The 24,592-nt window shown below is 37.4% G+C and overlaps 1 protein-coding gene across 8 annotated transcripts in view; it reads left to right on the top strand.

Annotated features, from left to right (window-relative positions):
- LOC140713799 (triple functional domain protein) overlaps nt 1-24,592 on the top strand; it is a 329,694-nt gene that overhangs the window by 269,702 nt on the left and 35,400 nt on the right. For 4 of the 8 annotated variants that reach the window (XM_073024339.1, XM_073024337.1, XM_073024338.1 and 1 more), the window contains exons 39-48: nt 756-822; nt 3,900-4,003; nt 11,223-11,292; nt 13,569-13,658; nt 14,234-14,326; nt 14,725-14,775; nt 17,114-17,191; nt 17,733-17,924; nt 19,789-19,969; nt 21,909-22,645. In XM_073024339.1, the coding sequence (XP_072880440.1) occupies nt 756-822; nt 3,900-4,003; nt 11,223-11,292; nt 13,569-13,658; nt 14,234-14,326; nt 14,725-14,775; nt 17,114-17,191; nt 17,733-17,924; nt 19,789-19,969; nt 21,909-22,645 (1,663 nt within the window). Of the gene's footprint in view, nt 1-755; nt 823-3,899; nt 4,004-11,222; nt 11,293-13,568; nt 13,659-14,233; nt 14,327-14,724; nt 14,776-17,113; nt 17,192-17,732; nt 17,925-19,788; nt 19,970-21,908; nt 22,646-23,091; nt 23,195-24,592 lie in introns of all 8 variants that reach the window. The other 4 variants (XM_073024341.1, XM_073024340.1, XM_073024342.1 and 1 more) reach the window with 4 other exon arrangements.

Genomic DNA, 24,592 nt, shown 5'->3' with positions numbered 1-24,592 from the left:
CAAACTCCACCTATTATAAAATAAAAATCATTAAATTTACAATCTTCTGATCATTCCATATGTTTGAGATCAGCAATGAACATCATTTTTAACAGAGGTAGTCAAATCACTATCCACTTTTAAGGTCAACTCCTTTAAACAAAAAATCCCAAGTTTCCATCTGACTATTATCCTGACTACCTCCTAATACTGGTCTGTTTATGGACTTCAGCAGCAGAACATCTGTTTCTTACGGTTTCCTCTCAATTTTAGTGTAAAATCTGCCTACTGGGTAGTTAGATCTGGTGCTAATTCAAAGATTACATTCATTTCAATAGATACAAATGACATGGGATTCAGTTTCAGTAATTTACAAGTTTTTTAAAATTATTTGAGTTAAATCATATGTGTTTACTTATTTTCTGATGCTCTGTGTTTCTGATGATTCTAAATGCTTAATAACATAATTACTTTTTTATGTTCTTTTTAATTGTTTGTAAATGTCTGAACATTTTGGATGAATGGTAAGCAGGGTGATAAATTGTCAAAGTAATTTCTGTTGATAAGGACATAGCTAATGGACTGATTTGCAACTCAGTATAAGACATATTGCAGAGCAGTAATCACGAGCAAATTACTGCCCCTTAATGCAATCTTGGGTGTCCAGTGGGCCACTTTATGCTATGGACCTCAGACAAATTCACATTATTGATGTGAGTTGCTGTTCTTTAATTTTTTTTATCATATATCTGATAATATTGTTTCTTTTCATGCAGCTATGTCTTACAGGAGCTGGTGGAGACTGAGCGTGATTATGTGAGGGACCTGGGATGTGTGGTAGAGGTGAGTTTCCATGTAATTCATCATAAATTTCCAGTATTATCCAGTTACTCCGTGTGGTTAATGGTTTTGTATCATCTGTGAACTTGCTAAGCATACTTCCTGTATCTGAATTGTGTTTTTACAAAAATGGCTGGTGGGTGAGAAGGGCTATTTTCCCCTACAAAATATTTGCTAATGATCAGCTGCTAGGCTGGGCAGGGAAGGCAGGTGGAACTTAATCATGGTAAGTGTGAAATATTGCATTTGGAAGAGAAGGAGGGTCAAAAAATCTGATGCAGGTTTTATTTGTCAACCTGAGTGTTTATTTTTCACACAGAGATTGGTGGGTGCATGGAATGCACTGCCAACAAAGATGGTAGAGGTGAATACAATAGGGTCTTTTAAGATACTCTTAGACAGATACATGGAGCTTAGAAAAATAGAGGGCTATGTGGTAGGAAATTCCAGGCAATTTCTAGAGTAAGTTACATGATCGGCACAACATTGTGGGCCAAAGGGCCTGTAATGTGCTATAGATTTCTATGTTTCTTTGTAACTTAGTCAGCCACACTTAACAATAGACAACAAGGAAGGATTTCATACCCTGCCTTAAAGTTTAAAATATGTTTTTTTAAATTCAATAATTTCAAGCAAGTCTTCAGTACTTGTTTACAAAGTATATGATTTTGAATACGCACTGCTGCTGGATTGATGTCATCCAGTGATTTTCTTGCTCAGTTAGTCATAACACATAAGATTGTAATTTATGTAACAAACAACAAGGATCCCAAAAATCATTCTCGTGGAGAACTGCAGATACCTAGCCCTTGACCTGTTCGTAACACAAGATGTTCTGCAGATGCTGGAAATCCAGAGTAACACACACAAAATGCTGGAGGAACTCAGCACATCAGATAGCATCTATGGATAGGAGCACTCAACTTTTCGGACCGAGTCCTGATGGAGGGTCTTGGCCCAAAACATCAACCTCTCTATAGACACTCTCTGGCCTGCTGAGTTCTTCCTGCACTTTGTGTGTGCCTTACTTTGATCTGGGCATATAGCCATTATTTATTGGACTAGTCCGGCTGAACTTCTGATCATTGGAGATTCTCAAATAATGATGGTGGAGGACTTCATAATGGTAATGCCACTGCTATTATAGGACAGGTGTTTAGACTCTCTCGTTGAATATGTATATCTGGTAGTATGGTGGGCAATTGTGACATGCTACTTTCAGATTGTGTGTGATCCCTGCCCCTTAACAGGCATGAGCTTGATTCATTTGGTGAAGAATTGCAAATAGAATTAAACATCTGGCCATGGTCAAATGGGCATCCTTCTGCTGGTTTTGTGATGGAAGAGGGTCATTGATGATGCAGCAGTAATTGTTTAGTCCTAAAGGACATATGCCGCACTGTTCTGAGGCTGGTTTACTTCCACTGTGTGTGAGGTACAGGTGCAGCTATTAGAATGTTTTTTCACGATGTCTATTGACTTTTTACTGGAGATCAGAATCAGGCTTATTATCACTGGCATGTGATGTGAAATTTGTGAACTTAGCAGCAGTAGCTCAAAGCAATACATAATATAGAAGGGGGAAAAAAAAGTAAATCAATTACAATATACATATATCAAATAGATTAAAAATCATGCAAAAACAGAAATACCGTATATTAAACAAAGTGAGTTAGTGTCCAAAGGTTTAATGTCCATTTAGGAATCGGATGGAGAGGGGAAGAAGCTGTTCCTGAGTGTGTGCCTTCAGGCTTCTATACCTCCTACCAGTTGGTAACAGTGAGAAAAGGGCATGCCCTGGGTGAAAGAGTCCTTAATAATGGACGCTGCCCGCTCCCCGAAGAAGTCCTGAGTACTTTGTAGGCTAGTACCCAAGATGGAGCTGACTAGATTTACAACCCTCTGCAGCTTCTTTCAGTCCGGTGCAGTAGCACCCCCCATACCAGTGATGCAGCCTGTCAGAATGCTCTCCACAGTATAACTGTAGACGCTTTTGAATGTATTTGTTGACATGCCAAATCACTTCAAACTCCTAATTAAGTATAGCTGCTGACTTGCCTTCTTTATAACTGCATCGATATGTTGGGACCAGGTTAGATCCTCAGAGATCTTGATACCCAGGAACTTGGAACTGCTCATTCTGTCCACTTCTGACCCCTCTATGAGGATTGATATGTGTTCCTTCATCTTAACCATTCCTGAAGTCCACAAAGAGCTCTTTCGTCTTACTGACGTTGAGTGCCAGGTTGTTGCTGTGGCACCATTCCACTAGTTGGCATATCTCACTCCTGTATGCCCTCTCGTCACCACCTGAGATTCTACCAACAATAGTTGTATCATCAGCAAATTTATAGATGATATTTGAGCTATGCCTAGCCACACAGTCATGTGTATACAAGAGAGTAGAGCAGTGGGCTAAGCACACATACTTGAGGTGCACCAGTGTTGATAGTCAGCGAGGGGGATATGTTATCACCAATCCGCACAGATTGTGGTCTTCCAGTTAGGAAGTCAAGGATCCAATTGCAGAGGGAGGTACAGAGGCCCACATTCTGCAACTTCTCAATCAGGATTGTGGGAATGATGGTATTAAGTGCTGAGCTACAGTCGATGAACAGCATCCTGACACATATCCTTGAAATGAATCCAGATCAAATGCTGCCTTGATGTCACTCCTAACCTGGACGGTGGCGGATGAGATTTCATTATGATATGTGTGAAGTGATGTATTTGGTGAGGTGACGGGTTCACATAAGGGTACATAAGACACATACTATGAATGGCAGAATGGCAGTACTCAATAGGGAACATTGAGTGTTGAATTTCGCACTTTGGATGTCACAGGTCAGAAGCTCAGTAGTTCTGGCAAAGCTCAAACTGGACTCTGATGATCAGGTTATTAGGGGTTAAATGCCACTTGAAAGCACTGTTACTGGCACCTTTCATCGCTTTAGAAATGACTGAGTCTGCATCCTAGATCCAATAGTAGTTATAACTGCAACACATTGTCGCAACTAAATCGATATATTTACAATTGGAAAGGTTTCAGCTTAATCAAAAGTATGTGTTTCTCTCTTCAGGGTTACATAGCAGTGATGAAAGAAGATGGGGTCCCGGATGACATGAAGGGAAAAGACAAAATTGTATTTGGTAACATACACCAGATCTACGACTGGCACAGAGAGTATGTAAAGTCATTCATTTGCCTTTACTTGATCTTAACAAAGAGCGTGCTGTTAAACTTTGGGGGGAAATACTGTACTTACACCAGTAATCTTCATCTGGCCAAGTCAAACCCGCCAGTTTGTATGCACACTATATTATTCCTATTGAGATATAATATTAGCAGTTTTATCAGACAGAGATGTCAGATTTTATTTTTCTTTACTTCATATGTTTCATGATTCTTCTCCAGTAGTAGCAAATCTGATTTACAGCTATGACAAAGTTTTGAAAACTTTTCTATCATTTCATGTAATGTTCAGCATTCTACTTTTAGCACATTGGGAAGCGAAAAGGAAATAGATTTGGCTGATGTTTCTCTACTATTATTGTTGGAAAGTCATTGTTGGACAATATTAAGGTAGCTGCAGACAAGTGTGAGAGCTCATTTTAGTGGACAACTCAATGTCATGGCAACCAACATCTGTAAAACTTCACAACCTAAACAAATGGATGCTCTCAACAAGTACTCACTTCAATAGGTACATTTAATCTCAGAGAAATGTATAGAATATACGTCCTGAAATTCTTTTTCTTCGCAAACATCCATGGAAACAGAGGACTGCCCCAAAGAATGCATGACAGTAAAATGTTAGTACCACAAAGCCCCCCCCCCCACGCATAAGCAGCAGCAAAGTGACGACCCGATCTACCGCCCTCCCCGCCAGCATCAGCAACCCCCCCACCGAGCACTCAAGTGTGCAACAAAGCATCAGTAAAGACACAGACTTGCAGTACTCCAAAGACTACTCGTTCACACGGTAGCTCGACATACCACATATTTACTCCTAAATTATAACTGTTCATCATGTGAAGGATACTCAGAAATATGAATATAAAATCATACAGCACAGAGACAGGCCCCTCAGCCCATCCAGATGATGCTGACCAAGATTCCCATCCAAACTGGTCCCATTTGTCCACATTTGACCCACATCCCTCCTAAACCTCTCTCATCCATCTTTCTTCAAATATTTTTCATTCATTAGATTTATATTAGAAGAATGATCATGAACTTTTCCAAAACCTGAGCCTTTGATTTTGGAGGTCTTGCATATTTCAAACGTTGTGTGCATGAACCAGGATGTTGCTCATCACCCTTATGGTCCTTGTCCTTGCCTGCCCACTACTCCGTACCAGTCACAACCACAATGGGTACATCAACACACACCCAGGAAGTGATCCAGTTATAGAGACATTCAACACAGAAGTAGGTGCTTCAGCCCATTGAATCCACACTGGCCATTGATAATCTACCTATACTAATCTGACTTTTTTTAATATATTCTCCCCATGTTCTCATTAACAGTCCCTAGATTTGACCACTCACCTAACACCCACTGGTAATTGGTTTATTATTGTCACACATTAAGGCAAATTAACTCATTGACCTGCACAGTTAGAAAATAGAACGTCACAGCACCAAGCACACCCTTTAGCCCACAATCTTTTAACCTATTGACCTAAGATCAGTAACCTTTCCCTCCTGCATAGTCCTCCATTTTTCTATCATCAATCTGCCTATCTAAAAGTTTCTCAGTGCAACCCTAAATGAGGTCTTTTGGATGATTATGCATACCAGCATTGTGCTGGAGAAATATTATCTTGATCTTATCATCCCATTCTCTTCCTGTGGTCTGCACCTTCCTCCACTTTAAATTATTTCCTAAATTTTCTTTCTTAATTCTCTGTGGTAAATCACTTCATGTGAAGAAATGTCTTATAAACTCTTCTCAGGCCATGATTACATTAAATTGTCAAATTCTCATTTTGATTCTTCCATCAGAATGGTGCTGCAACAGTCATTATGTTATAAAACACTTTTTAGATGGCAAAAAATTGCTTGTGATTAAAAGAATAAAATGTGTGTTAATTGTAGGAAACAGAAAGGCAATGTCTGGAACTGAGGTCAGCATTTGGGTTGATATGAGATTATTACATGATGACATAATCTGCCAGGAAGGATGGGCAGCTGCTGAAGTTTAATACATGTGAAATGCGACATTTTGCAGAAAGGGTCAGGAAAGATGGTCTATACCGAATGGTTCCAAAGTTTTGCAGAAGCAAGTAGTGGAGGGTCACATTGAAAGAAATGTTAGTAAGGTATATGTGTTACTGGGCTTCATAAATAGTGTCATAGATTACCAAGGAGAAAACATTAACCTTTATAACACACTGGTTAGGGCACACTGAGGTATTGTATTATATCTAGTTACCTATTTTAAAAAAGAATATGAAATTCTTATGGAGAATGCAGGGAGATTTAATTCATTGATTGCAGGGGTGAGGAATTTCATTTACATTGTTAAATTGGAGAAAATGGGCTTGTTTTCCTTGGAGCAAAGAAACCTTGGCAAAGATTTGATGTGTGAAAGATGTCACTTGTTTTGAGGTTAAATAGAAGATGCTCCCATTAGTGGCAGGGTTAAGGACTGGACATTTAAAGTGATGGACAAAAAGTACGCAAGGAATGTGGGAAGAACCTCTTTTTACACACCGTAACTAATCTAGGATTTGCAGCCTATAAGGTTGGAAGCAGTCAAATATAAAAAAGGAAAGTCAAAAAATGTCTTCACAAAATATTATTTGAGGAATCGCAGGGAAAGTAATGGCGCATGAGACTATTGGGATATTGACAGCTACTGCACAGGGCAACATCAGCACACCCTCTATTGCATTGATTATTGGATTCTATTTTTCAATTTAGTGCCTTGTTTCTACTGACAAAAGTTTGTTTTATTTTCACCCTTTTCATCTAGGAATGCCCTTTGGCATTTTGTTTTACAGCCATCTGATGGGCGTGCCTTCAACTAGCTTGACACTGTGACTTAGAGTTCTTTTCTGGAATCCTGTTGCATGCTCCTCTCTCCTTTAAAACTGTTTTCTTGTTTGGTCACCAATATATTGGGACTTTGATTGTGTTTTTTTGGTTCCATTTATGACAGCCCATAGCAGTTTACAACCAGTGAAATACCTTAGAAGTGAAGTTGCATGTATAATGTTGGAAACACAACAATGTTTCCTGTGGCTTTGATCCATATTTTGTCTGGTAACTATTTAAGGGAATTAACTTGGAATGTTTTGCTATTTTATAGCTTCTGCACTGAAGCACATATTGTAGATAAAACTACAATATGGCACAGTCTTCTGTTTCATTGCTTAAATAAACAATGATAATTAAATTCCAAAGAAAGGATAACCATACAAACAAATGTAAATTTTCAGTCCAGATTTTTTTAAGTAACCTTTGTTCATCATGCTGCTTAATAACTACCTCCTGTACCTAATAAAGTGGCCACTGAGTGTATATTTATGGTCTTCTGCTGGCTGTAGCCCATCCACTTCGAGGTTCGATGTGTTGTATATTCAGAAATGCTCTTTTGCACACCTCTGTTGTAATGCATGGTTATTTGAGTTACTTTTTCCTTCCTGTCAGTTTGAACCAGTATGGCCATTATCCTCTCTCATTAACAAGGCATTCATTCCTACAGAATTACCACTCACTGGATTTTTTTTTTGTTTCTTACACCATTCTTTTGGCTTAATGTCCCTGCTCTAGAAACTGTTGTGCATGAAAATTCCGAGAGATTAGCAGTTTCTGAGATACTCAAACCACCCCATCTGGTAACAACAATCATTCCACAGTCACTTAGGTGACGTTTCTTCCCCATTCTGATGCTTGGTTTGAACAACAACTGAACCTCTTGTCTATGCCTATATGCTTTTATGCATTGAGTTGCTGCCATATAATAGGGTGATTAGTTATCTGCATTAATGAGCAGGATTTACAGGTATACCTAATAATATCCACTCAGCTGAGTGGATATGCTTAAATTGCGAATCCCTTTAAGGAAGTTTTTAAGGAATGTTTTATATGTATCAAGTGGATGAGTACCACAGCTTCTTGCTCTATTAACTTTTGTGCAGACAACAAATTAACGATATACCTAAGGTCAGGAGGAGCAGAGCAAATTGGAGTAAATTAATTGCCTTTTAACCTTGTACATCCGAAGCTAGGAGTTCCAGTGGACTTTCAGTTATTCTTACGGCAAAATTGGAGCTCTCACGTTATTATAATACAATTATTTTAAATAGATTTGCAGTCTGTGTGTGAGAGACAGTGTAATCATGAGGTATTTTTTCAGCCTGTCAACCACTATTGGACAATTTCATTGATTGGACATCCAATGGCAGTGGTTTATGAATGTTGTCTCGGCATCAGCAGGCATTTATGAGCTATTTTTAGGCTTTGTGATAAGAGTTTTTAAATTCTTATCTGTTCTAATGTCCTATCAGAACCTAGAACAGGATAGCACAGAAACAGGCCCTTTGGCCCATAATGTCTATGCTAAAGAGAATGTCATGTTAAACTAAGTCTCTTAACTGCTACTCATTGACATCATTTTCATTTTAATATGCTGGTTTTAAGGCATCATCCATCTTGCTAGCCTAATTTGTATCTCACATTTCATTTACTTTGGTATTCAGTGGCACTTTTTTCACTGACAATTTATATTACAAACAATTTAAATATATAGTTATTAAAGAGCATGATGAACAAAGTTACTTATTTAGACTGATATTTTACTTGACCATATAGCTTATCATTTCTTTAGAATTTAATACATAAAAATTAAGAGCACAACTAGGCCACTCAATCCCTCAAGCCTACTCTGCCATTTAATTAGAGCATGGCTTGACTGATTGTAACCTTAACTTAACATTCCTTCTATCTGTGATAACCTTTCATTCCCTTGCTTGTCAAATATCTGTCACTGCCTTAAACATATTCATAGACACTACATCCTTGACCTTTTCGACAAAGAGGGTTCAGAGTCTTGTGATCCCATGAGCAAAAATGTGCATAGCCTTATAAATTACAGGGATTACTTTATTTGGTAATGGTGACATCAGTAAATCTAAGAGTAGGAAAACACTTTGGACTGCTCAATGATGCAATTGCAACCAACTGCAGTGACTTACCCAGGTGCTATGGAATATGCCATATAAGCCTGTGTTCGATTTTCCCAATATTGAATTTTTTTTTTAAATTATGCTGCGTAATTATTTTAACCAATCATTGTGAATTTAAGTGTTGAAGATTTGAAGCCTTCTTTATAATCCCTTGACCTTAAGTCATAATGTTAAATTTAAAACATTTCATATCAAAATGCCTTAATATGCCTATTAGCAATTACCTGCTAAGCCTTATTTAAAATTGTTTAAATATTTGAAGATGGATATTTAATTTCTCAGTTTTCACAATGGTTAGTCTTTCACCCTCTTTGCATGATTATTGGATTTAATAATTTTTGCTCTTGTTATCACTTGCTTTATTACAGCAAAATGCCTTCATAAACCGCTCTCTTTTACTCATGAGGCCATAAATTATCAAAATAATATCCAGGCATTATTGTCGTCAAATATGTCAAGTTTCAAATGAGATTTTTAATCAGGCTCTCTTTCTCTTGCGAGGGGACGTAAAAGTTTATTTTACTCCACTTTGAATAAGAGCAGAGAAGATACCCCATATATCATAACTAATCTCTCAATCATATTTCAATTAATAAATAAACTGGTTATTCTCGGTTGTTGGTTGTGGAAGTTTACTGTGCACAACTGGTTGCTGCATTTATGAACATATTTATGTACCTATAAATTCGGAACAGGAATAGTTGCTGGAATCTGTTCTGCAATTTAATGAGATCATGCCTGATATACTTCAACCCTCTGTTGCTTTCAGCATCTGATTGTTTACCTCTGCCCTAAAAAGATACAAAGAGTATGCTTCCACACGTCTTTGAGCAACAGGCCTTCAACAACTCACAACCCCAACCGATGAAAATTTGCCTCATCTCTGTCTTAAACAGGTGGCCCTTTTTAAAGCAGTGTGATCCCCTAGTTCTAGATTCTCTCACAGGAGGAAAATTCTTCTCCATGTCCACGTTGTTAGGATTGTTTCAGACTTTGTTTTAGTTAAGTTTCCTAAACTTCAAAGAATAATAATAAGAATACAAATGTAGTCTGTTCATTCACTTCTCATAAGCAATCTGACCATTCCTAGTATAAGCCTCCTAAACTTCCTTTGAACTACTTCTATATAATTTATAACTTTGCTCAAATAACAAAGCCTATACTGTTTAGAGTCTCACTAAATCCCTTTGAAACTGAAGTATGATCTCCTGATTCATATATTCAATTTCCCTTAGAATAAAAAGTAACAATTTGTTAGCTTTCCTGATTACTTGCTGTAAATGAAACATGAGCAATAATTACTTTTGATTTAAAGAGCATACTTTTTAATGGTTGTTAGTGACTGATTTATAACATTAAGCACCTTTTAGTCAGAAGGTTTACTGGATCAGATTTCAGAATTTTGGAATGCAGAAACTAAAACCTTCAAATGTCATTTTGCTGTCAACCTTGCTGTTTGTATTTTAAAGCTTGATATTAACAAGTCTTGTTTAGTGTGCATTCTCTTTTCAAACTCAGTTATTTTTACCAGATTGTAACTTATTTCCTTGAAACATACAATTTTTTTTAACCATTGCTCTTTTACAAACTAGTTTATGAAACAGAGTCTGTTCAGGATGAAAAGACAAGATTATCGCTGAACTGAAGGCTCATCTGGGGTTGGTTGCAGAAAGATTCAAGGGTCATGGTCTAATATTCTGTGACAAGGATAATAACTGAATCTATCAAATAGTAGTAAGGAAATGGGCTGTGTGTTCACGCCTAACAAAACTCAAATAAGGATGTAGAGGATTAAACATTTTTCCTAGCCATTCTAAAATGAATTAGTTTCACAGTGCCTTGAAAAGAGGTGTAGCTGAAATGATTAAATGTGCAAGTGGGACTAATTGGTTAGGCTATTTCTGGACCGTGAACACTGTTGATGGTGCATAGTGATCCATTTGTTTTTTTATATTTCTGTGTTATTAACTTTCTGATCTTTGATGTCCGTTTGCTCTTTTTGCTGATATTTAAGATTCAGAAGAAACAGATTTATCAGGGTTAGGCAAGTTATTTACACTTTGGAAAACTTCAGCCAGTCGTTTGGTACTCGCTTCAATTACTGTACCGTTTAGAGATAAATAATGGCATGTACCATGAACCTCTCCGTTATGTTGACAACAAAAACTAGGCCATTGCATAATTTTTGTTCTGTTTTATATTCTTAGTTTCTTTCTCGGTGAGCTGGAGAAGTGCCTTGAGGATCCTGATAAACTAGCTTCCCTCTTTGTCAAACACGTGAGTTATAATTTGTAAAACTGTTTCCACCTCATTTTTCCCCTTACAATATTGGGGGGGGGGGGGAATATAATGCAGCGATCCTTCATGAACTTTCTGCCTTCACATTACATTCCACATTAGAATGGCTCTTTGCATTTGTACAACAGATAGGATCATAGGGCATAGGATCGTTAGACCATTCAGCCCATCGAGTGTGCTCCACCATTCCATCATGGCTGGTATATTATTCTTCTTGGCTCCATTCTTCTGCCTTATCCCCGTAAATTTTGACGCCTTTACTATCCAAGTACCTATCAATCTCCGCTCTGCTTTTATCAGTAATAAAACAGGCCATTTTATAGGCAAAGTACATTCTACCAACAGGCCAAACTTTTGAGGTTGCTAGTGACCTCTTATAATAAATATAATCATTTTACTAAAGAAAACATCACTACTCTAAATCTTGTCATAGACTTGTATATGGAGTAGAACTAACTTAACGTGAGAACAGAGCTCAGAACAGTACAGCATAGGAACAAGCCTTGCAGCCCTTGACATCTGTGCCAGACACAATCAAACTACCGTAGATTCCGGATTATAAGCCGCTACTTTTTTCCCACATTTTGAACAGCTTTGAACTCTGCGGCCTATAATCCAGAGCGGCTAATACATGGTTTTTTTTTCATGCCGCCTCGTAAACATTTTGCCTCGTAACAGTAGACCAATAAAATTGATGAGTAGTTCACAGAGGTCCAATGAAATTGTACGATAAATCAAGCGCACTTTCACAATTAAATTATTGTAAATCAGTCATTTGTACTCACCCTCATCAACATGGAAAATACTCGAAGCAAGACCCGAGCGCGTCAGACCCGATTAGACCCGATCGCAATGCGCAAGCGTCAGACCCGATTAGACCCGAGCGCATTGCGCAAGCGTCAGACCCGATTAGACCCGATCGCAATGCGCAAGCGTCAGACCCGATTAGACCCGATCGCATTGCGCAAGCGTCAGACCCGATTAGACCCGATCGCAATGCGCAAGCGTGTCAGACCCGATTAGACCCGATCGCAATGCGCAAGCGTCAGACCCGATTAGACCCGATCGCAATGCGCAAGCGTCAGACCCGATTAGACCCGATCGGATTGCGCAAGCGTGTCAGACCCGATTAGACCCGATCGCAATGCGCAAGCGTCAGACCCGATTAGACCCGATCGCATTGCGCAAGCGTCAGACCCGATTAGACCCGATCGAAAACGCTGCTTTTAAGTTAAAGTCGATCAATAACTTTTCCTGGTAGGCTGCAATATATATATTTTTACCAGTCGCTAGGAGATATTGGAATGTTGTTCGTGCTGTTCAGTAAAAAAGTATATGCAACGTAATTTGTGTTACCGATACGTATGTATATTTAAAAGTAGCGGTGCGGCCTAAAATCCGGTGCGGCCTTTACAATTAAAAAATTGATTTTATTTCTAAAATTAGAGCCTGCGGCTAATAATCAGGTGCGCTCTGTAGTCCGGAATCTACGGTAATTCTCTTCTGTCTCTGCATGATCCTTATCCTCTGTTTCCTGTACCTTCACCTGTGTAACAGCCTCTTAAACACCATTATTGTCTTGGCTTCCAGCATTACTTCAGAAGCCTGTTGAGATAAGTACTTGCCCTGCAAGTACCCTTTAAACTTTCCCCCTCTCACTTTAAATCCATATCCTATACCACTTGACATTCTGCTAAGGAAAAAAACATTCTAACTGCCTACCTTATCTATGCCTCTCATAATGTCATAAACTTTTATCAGGTTTCCCCTCAGTCTCCAATGCTAAAGAGAAAACAACCTAAGTTTATACAGCTTATAGCTCTTATCCCATAATTCAAGCAGCATCCTGGTAAACCTCTTCTACACCATTTCCAAAGCTTCCACATCCTTCCTGTAATGGGGTAATCAGAATTGTATGTAACACGTAGTGTGGCCTCAATGAAGGTTTATGTAGTTATGACTCAGTGCCCTGAAGGCACTAACTAATGAAAGCAACAGTCTTTACTACCCATCTATATGCATGGCCACTTCCAAGGAGTTTTCAACTTAAACCTCAAGAATATTTGCATGGTAATGTCACACAGCACCATTTCCCAAATAACCAAGGCAGATCCTACTGACACTGTGTTAGGCAACTGAAAATATTACTTCAAATTAAGAAAAGTAAACAAAAAGTAGTTTATGCTGTTTTGTTTTTGTAAGAAAAATGTATTTGCAGTATTGTTGCTCATGTATTTTCTTTTTCAATCAAAAAGGAAAGAAGACTGCATATGTATATAGTTTACTGTCAGAATAAACCCAAATCTGAGTACATTGTGTCTGAATATATAGACACATATTTTGAGGTGAGGATTTTGGATATATTGTTTTATATGTTCAAAAAAAAAGGTTCTAATGTTAATATAGAGGCTTGTTATTGTTAGTACTTAAACGAACATGAATTTACTAAAATGTATTTGTATCATGCATGTAAGATATCTTTGTTGTATTCTTTCTGTTATATTATGGTTTGTACATTGAATCAAAATTAACTGTGTTTCATAATTTTGAGATAATGATATCTCTGATTTTGTTTATATTTGTCTTTTTCTTTAACCACACAATGTCCGTAATATTTTTCCAGTCATTTTCAGTGATGCTCTGAGCAATTCAGAAACATTTGACTAGCTTCAGTCTATGTTCTTCAGATACATAGAATTTTCAAAATGAATAATATATTCAAAAGCTGCATGCATTACATTGTACTTTCATGATTTTTCTTCTGCAGTTACGTTTAAGATACCAAAGATAATTGTCCAGTATGTTTGAATGTCATAGAGTCCAGGTGGGGATAAAAGGATATGAATAAATATAGCTTTGTATTTATACACCAAGATTTTAATTTTTAAAAATGTGTTAATGTTAATTTTAATGTCTTAAGGATGTAAAACAGCGGCTTGGTCATCGACTGCAATTGACTGACCTGCTAATAAAACCAGTACAACGTATAATGAAATACCAGCTCTTGCTGAAGGTAAGCATTTCTTAGGAAGCATGGAACTGAAGAATTGTTTAAATACTGTCAAAACTGTATCAATCCCTAGACAGCCTGTAGGTTCTAGGATTTTATACAGTTTTGACCATATTTGTATGTTTCATATGTATAATGTTAGTTAAAAGACATGTTGATTTTTCATGGAGATGATTGCAGAAATCCTATTATATTTAACTGCATTAAATAAAATGTCCAAAACAGCTCTGAATATATTTAAATAATTGACAAAGTGCAATCTGTTTTTGTTGATGAGAAAGCTGTTAATGAAATAAAATTTCTCTTCATTTGTAAAGTTATTTAGTGATTTTTCATTCTAGAGTAAGTTTCTGGTTTAATCAGAAATATGTGGGCTAATCCTGTTTCCTTTCTGTATGCAGGACTTTCTTAAATACTCCAAGAAGGCTGCTGTAGATACAACAGAGCTAGAGGTATTGTTTAATCAAACCAGTGATAAAATTGCTAATTACCATGTAGTGGAATCCGTGTCAATGTATCTTTCTAATATGTATAGTGTGCCTGAAATTAAGGTTTCTTCTGAAAGCATGTACAAACATGTACCAGTTTATATTTAAAAGTTTAAAAGTATAATTTATTTAATAGTTTTTAGATGTTTGTGAATATTAAGAGACAGTTAGCATAGTAGTTAAATCACTGGACCAACTGGTAGAATTCTGGGTCCATATCCCTCAATGGTAGCTTGGGAATTTAAACTTAGATCTTGAAATAATATTAAGTAAAACCTTGCCTCAGTGTGGGTTATTAATAAGCTTCAAGATTGTTTTAAAAACCACCTGCTTCTCTGATATCCTTGATGGAGTGAAATTTGGCATCCTTGTTCACTGTAACACATTATGCTGCTGGTGACCTTTGTGGTTAATTCTTAACTGCCTCCTCGGTCTTGGGCACTTAGGAAAGACCAATAAACAAAAGCCACATCCTGTAAATAAAATCAGGTTTTAAAAAGAGCACAAACATTCAGTTTGACAGCTTTGGCTTGATTTACCATATAAGAGTTTTGGAGGCCAGGGCTTGCGAATTGAAATGAGATATTATACGCCGTTTACCACCTCACTTATCAGCTTTTGCTGAGACATCAGCACAAGAGTGATCTGCTCAAGATCACAAAGGATTTACTGGGTAAGCAATCGGGAAGATTTTTCTTGGAAGATTAGTCCCTTGAACAATATCTCTAAGTGGTGCAAGAGTTCAATTCGCAAGAACTTTTTAAGAACATCACGGGAATGTAATTGAAAAAGGAAATTTTGTATTTGCATAATGTTGAACATTGCTGCCTCTTGCAATTTTTTTTGAACAATATACTATTTCACCACCTTTATGCATATGGGTAGCTTGCATCTTTCCAGTCAAAGATAACTGTGGATTATTTTGAACATTATTCCATACTATCTCTGTATCATGAAACCTTAATGTTATAAACTGCATTTTGAGAGATATATAAACTGGTTAAATAGCTTGACTAGTTAATTTCATTTATGTTTTGATACATTAATTCTCTATTTTGCTCAGGAAACTGAGCTCTGTATAGTATTCTAGAAGATTCACTACACATGAGCAATTTATAATAAATTGTCTGATATAGGTTATGTATACATTTTTGTATTTGATTGTTCATTTTGAGCAAAATCTCAAATAATTGACTGAATTATACGGTTACTAGAGTCAGTCCATTTTAGAGTAGTGCATAGTTTGAGATGTGTTTTTCCTTAGATTTCAACAAAATGCAATAAGCAGCCAATATTTCTTCCATGTTTCGTGAACTAAAATGGAAGTTACGACTGACAGATGAGAGATTTGAGAAAACCCTTCATCTGTGAAAATGATGCATTTAAATTAGACCGTGTCCCTTTATTGGCTTGTAATTGCTCAATTGCTCTATAATTTTTGCTAACTTTAAATGTGGCCAGGACTTAGTCTCCTACCTGCTGTGGGAGACCAAGTTTCATTCAAAGTTTCAACCCTTTGATGGCATCAATGCCGCAACATGAAATCTGAAGCCTGAACCAGGGTGGGAAGAGCTGACTGCCCAGAAAAGCCAAGGTAAGTTTTGAAAAATTACTTCTGTATGAACTCCTTGTTGACCAAGCAGATTAAGAATGACACCCCGTGACTGCTTAGGTGTCTCGCAAGATCTAGCCTTGCTGCTTCTTCTTTGCTGTCAAACCCCTTACGCAGGAGTTGTTCCTTCAAACCTCTGGAAATCCAATTTTCTACACAGTTATTAGTTCTGCCATGGGAGAATTTTTTTTAAGTGCGGTCTGGTAATTAAAATGACCCAGGCCGCACATGCTGATTACTGTGCAGGGGATACCCTCCTGTCTTGACACTGCATGCCCCTCACCCAAAAGTGATAATTAAGGGCATGTAACTTTCTTGGAGCAAATATTGAAGTCAGAGCACCTTTTATTAACCAATTCAAAAATATAATTAACAAGCTGTCCAGGCACAGCTTACTCTGTCTCTCTGTACTCACACTTGAAAATTAAATGTGCGAGATAGGAGGGCAAAATGAAACACGTGGATTTGCAAGGTCACTTTCAAAGAGAAAGAATTTAACATGTAATAGACCTTTGTCAGCACTTGGCACAATGGGTGTCAATAATTTTGACTTTTGTTTGCAACCAACAGGGAATAATATAATTAAAAAGGATGCTTTTGAAAGTAAAACATTTTATATATTATAAATTGTAGTTAAAGCTGAAAATGTACCGCATAAGTTGACATTTACTTTCTTTCTTCTATACACAGAAAGCTGTGGAAGTCATGTGCATCGTACCAAAGAGATGCAATGATATGATGAATGTTGGACGGCTACAAGGATTTGATGTAATTATTGTATTTGTTTTCCTCATCCTACAGTTTTGGATTTTAATTTTTAAATTAAGAGTTATTCCACATTTTATGTAAAATAGAACTGTATGGTTGAAAATTTACATTATAATGTTTCTTATTTTATCGATAAACACTTTCAGAGAATTAGATAATTTATAACAGTATTATGCTAAGAACAAGATTGTGAATGGGACAAAAGATGTATAAACATAAAAACAAATGGGATTTAAAATGGTGTACACTGCTTATTTTACATTAACACTATTAACTTGGAGCAGATTTCAGTATGGAAAAGATTCTCTTTTCTATGTCGAACGAATAGGATTAGTTAGAGGTTGATGATCTCAGCATAGATGGAGTCAAGCAATTATTTGTACTGTAACTGCATGTTGTCGTTAGTTTCCTGGATTTTCAATTGAACTCTGTACACTATCCTTTTGGAATTGAAAAGTGATTATTTTAAATGTTTTTACAATACCTTTATAATTTTCTTTGGGCTTCCCGAAACAAATGAAGTCTTTTTCTCTTTTTTTAGGGTAAAATTATAGCCCAGGGGAGATTGCTTCTTCAGGACACCTTCCTTGTTGCAGATCAGGATGCCGGGCTTCTTTCACGCAACAAAGAGCGGAGAATCTTCCTGTTTGAGCAAATTGCAATATTCAGTGAACCTTTAGATAAGAAAAAAGGCTTCTCCATGCCTGGCTATTTATTTAAAAACAGTATCAAGGTAATTTAATCTAATACTTGTAGAGTACTGGATACCTTCCATGCTTTACAAATACACCAAAAGTAATTACATTGTATAATTTAGAATTTAATTCATTTATAATCATCTTAGTCTCCAATTGACATTTAATGCTGGATTGGGCATGACTTTGTCTGGCTGTATCTTGTGTAATATAGTCAAGTGGCAGGTCATTTATCACAGATAGATCAAGCAATCCAATAATAGATCAATAACCCTTGCCAATTTGCCATAATGCCATTGATGAGTTACTGTGAACAAAGTGGCATGACTTCTGGATATTGTGACAGTGTGATACAGGTGACCCTCATGAAAACAAAGTAAATGTACTATTTGTTTACTTATATTTTACTTAAATTCCATAAAAGTGATTTTATTCTACGTGGCAAATTTTTGGATACTGATTTTTGAACTCCATGAGGAGGATCATTCTTAACCCAAACAAGATGCCCTGTATTATTAAATGTTATTGCTATAAATATGGTCTTGGTTTGAATGGTGATATAGTGATTTGTTTGAATGGTAATTCCCAGAGTTTTTCCATTTCCTGATCTAAATTGCTCAAGTGCAGCTGCTCCCCCTTTCCCAAGGGAGAAATAAATCCATCAATAAATCAATTCATGCCACTTCAATGAAGCTTTTAACCTGTAATTTGAGTGACATTACCAAAGGTCTGATTCTTGCTTTCTGAATGCCATTCAGTAAACTTGTTGACCTAGAAATTCCGTTGAATATGGCAAGTGATCTTGTACTTATTCACTAAAATTTGTTGAAGATCCCAGTTGTAGGCCAGAAACACTCATCGTAAAATTGGATCAAGGTGCACTGATTAGGAAATTGCAGGACTCAAACTCCTGATTTTGAAATCACTTGCACAAAATTGTATAGTTCAAATGAGATATTTTATGGCAGTAGCATCGAACACTGGTTCCCTTAACTTAAAGTTTTACTATTTACTAAACAGTAATCCCTCAATCCTGCTCACCCACACCTTTCCCACCCAACCCCAAGTCACTGCTATAGATTGCTTCCTAGCAACTCTATCGTCTGTTTCTCTGCATCTCCATCCTGAATTCTCATCAGCAACCAAATCCCTTCATGACCCCCCCCCCCCCGTCCTTCTACCCTAACGTTGATAATTTTGTGGCAAGTTCCTCTTCCCAAATTTCTCTGCATCTTTCTCTCTAACCAACCACATTCAATCATCATCTTCAGTACTTTGAACTTCCTTTGACAAGATTCACAAAGATCTTCCTATTTCCCTATGTACGGTAGACCCCATGCCCAATATTTGAGCCTGGAGGCTTTGAATACATCTGGTGCTGACAGTGTCCCCTTTTGTTCAGGCTGTGCAGATTGTATCATACTTTTAATTCAACACAGTTCAGTCTTTAGGAATCAGATGTCTGAAATACTATCATCACAGTCATTTCAACTTAATGGAATATGTTATTCAAAAATGCATTAATCTATTTTCAGATTTGTATAATGATAACACATAATTTTCTGACTGCAAATTGTTCTACTTTAATTTTCAGATTCACTGAAAGATTGTTCTCAATCTTAGTTTAGAAAGACAATTATTGGGGCTTTTTTATAATATTAAACATAGCCACACTGTCACAACGTATGTCAGTATATTATGGAGTTCAAATTCTTCTCTAGTGGTGATGCAAAGCAAAAGTACATATTGCACATTTTGCACCAACCCCTGTTACTTCCTACCATTAATTGATCATCTGTGTTGAATTTTGTTTAGCAATTCACACAAATGAAATAATTGCTTGACTCACAGTGAAATTTGATTTATTAGACTGGCTGAGGAAGCTTATTGGTTGTTTTCCAGGTGAGTTACCTTGGCCTGGAAGAGAATGTGGATAATGATCCTTGTAAATTTGGACTTACTTCGAGATCTGCAGATGGCAGTGTGGAGACCTACATTCTACAAGCATCAAATCCTTCAGTTCGCCAAATGTGGATCCATGAAATCAATCAAATTCTGGAAAACCAGCGCAACTTTTTAAACGGTACTTACAGATTTTCTTCTGAAGGTCATATTAAACATAACCAAAATATTCTGGTTTGCATTAACTATTCAAACTACATCCACTTTACTTACTGCATGACCTGCATTGTAATTTATACACTAAAGGTTAGATTGGAATGGTAATGTTAATTGTCTTAGAGTCCACAGCTTCGTTGTTCCTCTCACCTTTCCACAAGACACTAGTGATCATGATTTTTATTTTAAAATATTTTTTTGATGGGCATCGTCTAATCTGTGATAAATAGCCCTAGTGAACAGCAAGGTCACCACGCTGCTCTTTTTTTTGGAGAGGGAACTTGTTTTTCAAATCTGGCTTGTGATCAGTGTAGCCCTACATGTGAAGGGCTTCCTCACCAAAAATAATGTGTGCCGCCTCAAGAAATATCCTTAACTCCTCTATGTTCAAAATGATAAAAAGACAAAGAATGATTGTGATGTCTCTGATGATCACAAGCATTAAAAGTAATTGTAAGGAAACAGCTAATAGAATTAATTTATTAAATATAGTTAGATTAACTCAATTAATTAAACAAATGCAATTAAAGTTTGCCATCTTCATGCTAACCATTCTCCATTGAAATTAATACAATTGCTGAACATGTGCCAGATCTGGAAAGCTGCAGGAAGCTAGACTCTTGACAGTGGACTCCATGAGGAGCTCAGTGTTAAGAGTGCAGTCAAATCATAGAAACAAGGTGTTCTCAGAATGTTCTGGACTATCATGTTCACAGTGACTAGTCCTCAGAAGGGTTTTGAATTTTCAGTGTGACTGGCCCTAAAACATGTTATGCATGACTGGCTTTAATTGTGTGTCTGTTTATGTGTAGGCATAAATAGTATTACTGTATTTTTGTGGTACCTTGTTTAGTGTTTAATGTTTTCATGAAATACCATTTCTTTAAAAACAGTAAGAAATTCATTATTTAGTTTAAGTCTTGTTTCCCTCCTTTTGTCGCATTTTGCTCCTTATTTCCCTAAAAGAATTATCACAACTGTGGCCATGGAGAAACTGAGTAGTCTCCATGAGTAAGTCATTGTGAGGTATACTTAGGAAATTAAACATTTTCCCTCCTACTTGTAAATTCTTGATCTCCACACAGGCAGTTCAGCTGAAATTTGAAATCAGATAAATTGCAAAACCAAACATGCATCTCATTCTTCAATAAATTCCCCCCCCCCCCCCCCCCCCAGAAGGCAGCTTTTTTAACTTTCAGGCATCTGAAAATGCAGTGACCTTTAAAATCTTCAAGCAAAATATTCAGGAGTATGACTTTAAATGTTTACTCTGGAAAGTTGCAAAAAGAAATACAGTTCTATGCTGTGTTTCAGCTGTATTTTGGCTTGATATTTTTAAAAAATAACCTGCATATCACTGTTTGATAAATTGAGTTGAGAATAATGAAAGGCATGATGTAATTGGATGACAGAGAAAGGATGAGGACTTGTAATGCTTATTCCTGCCACAAAGATGTCATAAATCCCCTTTGAAAATTTGCTGCAGAATTCTCATCTGTGGATATTGCAAGGATACCAATCAATAATGTAACTATTCCCTTAGCCAGTCTTCTGCAGTTTGAACTTGCATGAACTGTGCAGAATATATTCACCAAATTCAACCTGCCTAGATGTGATATTTATCTATTATTTACACCATTTTGAAATCTGTTCATAATGAACAAATATCTAACTCTGCTAATAAAATGTTCAATGTTTAAAGGAAAGTCTAATGGACCAAAGAAGTTCTGCGTTCAGATAATCTGGAGATATTTGAAAATGGCTCATAGTTCGTGACCTTTGAGAGGGGGAGGGGCTCTAAATTACACATTATTCATCCCAATCTGGCTTCTTTAATCCTCACTTTTCATTCATCCCGACCATACAATGTTAAAATTGTCTAATTAACCTCTTTTTGGCTCCAGCTCTGACATCTCCGATTGAATACCAGAGGAACCATGTCGGCCCTAGTGGACCAAATAGCTGTAGTGGAATGAGCAGCACAAGCCGCTCCAGACCTTCTCGGATACCCCAACCCATCCGGCACCATTCCCCAGTCCTGGTCTCCTCTGCGGCCTCGGCCCAGGCAGAGGCAGACAGATTGACAGGTATGTCCGCTCGCAACCCTACCCTGACGACACTCAACAGCACCCTAGATTCTGGCTCCAGCCAATCTGACAGGCACCTGGAACGAGAAGGCAGCGACAATGACTTGGAACAGATTCCTAGAACAAAAGTCCTTGAGAGCCCCAGGAAAACATTAGGATCGCTCACCAACACAGGAGATGGAAACCTAAAAGAATTACGAGGTAGTCTAGAAGAGAACCGGTCTCCGAGAGGGAGTGTGGGCTCCCTGACGATAGGAAAGCAACGGCCGGCAGGCACCACTTCACCCCTGAGTTCACCGATGTCTACGACGTTCCCATCCTCTCCTTTCAGCAAGGAATCCTTCCCTCCCAGCAGTCCTGTTCTCAAGGGCTCCTTCTGGAGCTCACACCCGGCTTCACCTGCCAGCCGTCCTGGTTCCTTCACCTTCCCAGGGGACGCGGACTCCCTGCAGCGCCAGGTCCACCGCCACTCCACGCACAGCAAGGACACTGATCGTATGAGCACGTGCTCCTCGACCAGCGAGCAGTCGGTGCATTCCACCCAGAGCAACGGGGTAAGAGCGGAGCACGTCTGTCCTGTGAGCTCCTCTAAAACCTTCCCACGCTCTCCTTCTGTGCGTCAGTATCATTCTCCGTACTAATAACTCCTCCTGGCTCTGCCGAAAAACTGCTCTGTTCTGAAACTGTTTTTAAAAAAAACCCTGCCTAATTACTCATCGCTGTGACTCTCTACCTGTCAAGATCTTGTTTTTAAAAATTCTGATCAGCCTAAACATCTACTAACTACTGCTCCTGCAACTGCCTCACTTGGCGAAGGCAAATAACAGCTTACGCAGATACTTACAAACTTCTAGCTACCCAACTTTTGGCATAAAAATAAACATCTGCTGCTTCACGTTTTCCCTCATACTCCAGCATACTGCATATATTAATGGGCCATTTCTCTGGACTGGTAGCACTATTTTAAATTTGCTAGTTCCAACTTTTTTTTTATTGCCAGTTGCTGAATCCAAGCATCATCCCCTCTCCCCTCTCTTGTTCAGCCCAGTTTCTGCTGCTGACTTTTGGAGTTCGCTGTTCAAGAAGCTGTCCAGCTTTACAATGTAAGACATTGAAACTGCTTAAGAGTGCTATAATGTCTGAAAGGTTTAATTCAGTGACAGTCTCAGATTAGTTTTATTTATAATTGCAGAGATTGTCACAAAAATAATTTGTTTTTCAATATTTTGTAAATCTGTAATGCTTTAACTTATGAAATGGGGCATAATATTCCCTCACAATGAAAAAGCAATTTTATCTAATGTCTTTCCAAAACTTATTTCTTTTTCCATCATTCATTTGGTTAGAAATCATTGTATCAATTATTAATTAGGATGCAAATGTTTCACTGAACAGTGTACACAACTTTCAAAAGCATTTTCACTGACATTTTTTTGCCTAGCTTATTAATTTTAAACGCTTGCATGCTCACTATGCATTGCATGTCCCTTCAGTTTCCAAGCATGGCATTTTGGATAGATTGTTAATTTTCACTGTATTGATCCAATCTGCTTGAAAATGTGTGCATCTTGCTGCATTAGCAGATGCTGAAATAATATGTAAATTATGGCCTTCTGCTTTTCCACTATCTGTTCTAGTATTTAACTTTCCTTTTCTTTCCTTCATCTTTGTTTCAATTTGTATGTTTTTCTGTCTCAATTAAGGAAGCAACTTTGTACCATTTGTGTTTAAAAGAAAATGATTCTTGTTGTATTTTGTATGTCAAAAATGGTCTTTATGTAATCCACAATTAAAATGTGCAAAGTACTTGTGGTACTGATTTGTAATGTAGATGGAAGTGAGGTTGTGAAAAATAATGGTCAGAAATGGGAAGTCACTTTATTGGCTGCTAAGTGGGTGTTCCTAGAACTGTAACCTAACTAAATACATAAAGGACAGAAAAATTAAAGCGGGTACTTTTCTTGCATGACATTGTTTTCAAAATATAATCTTGTATTTGGGTCTACAGACATTGCAAAAGGCAAGGTATATATCCCTTATGAAAGTTGAATACTGGGGCTAAGTGCAGTAAAGAATGCATCGCAAACTGAGTTAAATGATTCTGCTGCACTAGGAGCAGATTTGTTTCTAGTCTGTTTTCTTCACTTTCTTCCCAATCCATTAGTGGGAATAAGCAAAATATAGAAGAGAGAGAATTTACTTGAAAACTGATATCCCCCGCTTGACAAATTTTTGTATAATTAAGTAATTCATTTTCTGGCCATGTAAAGCCTCACTCTCAATCTGTAAAAAATGTACATAAATGCTCCTTGTTAGATATAAGTGAATCTATAGAAGTCCTGAATAGTGATGATAGAACAAATGATATAAAATGCTGGGTTTTAAAACAATAGAGTGGTGGTATTTATACATCAAATTCTGTATGCATTTGTGGAGAGAGGGTACATTTGAATTTGGCAGGCCTTCTTATGAAACTGCAACATTTTTAATTGCCTTTTGAA

This window comes from Hemitrygon akajei, chromosome 20 (genome assembly GCF_048418815.1).
Source record: "Hemitrygon akajei chromosome 20, sHemAka1.3, whole genome shotgun sequence".
Classification (NCBI taxonomy): Eukaryota; Metazoa; Chordata; class Chondrichthyes; order Myliobatiformes; family Dasyatidae; genus Hemitrygon; species Hemitrygon akajei.
This window is presented reverse-complemented; position numbering and strand designations above follow the sequence as displayed.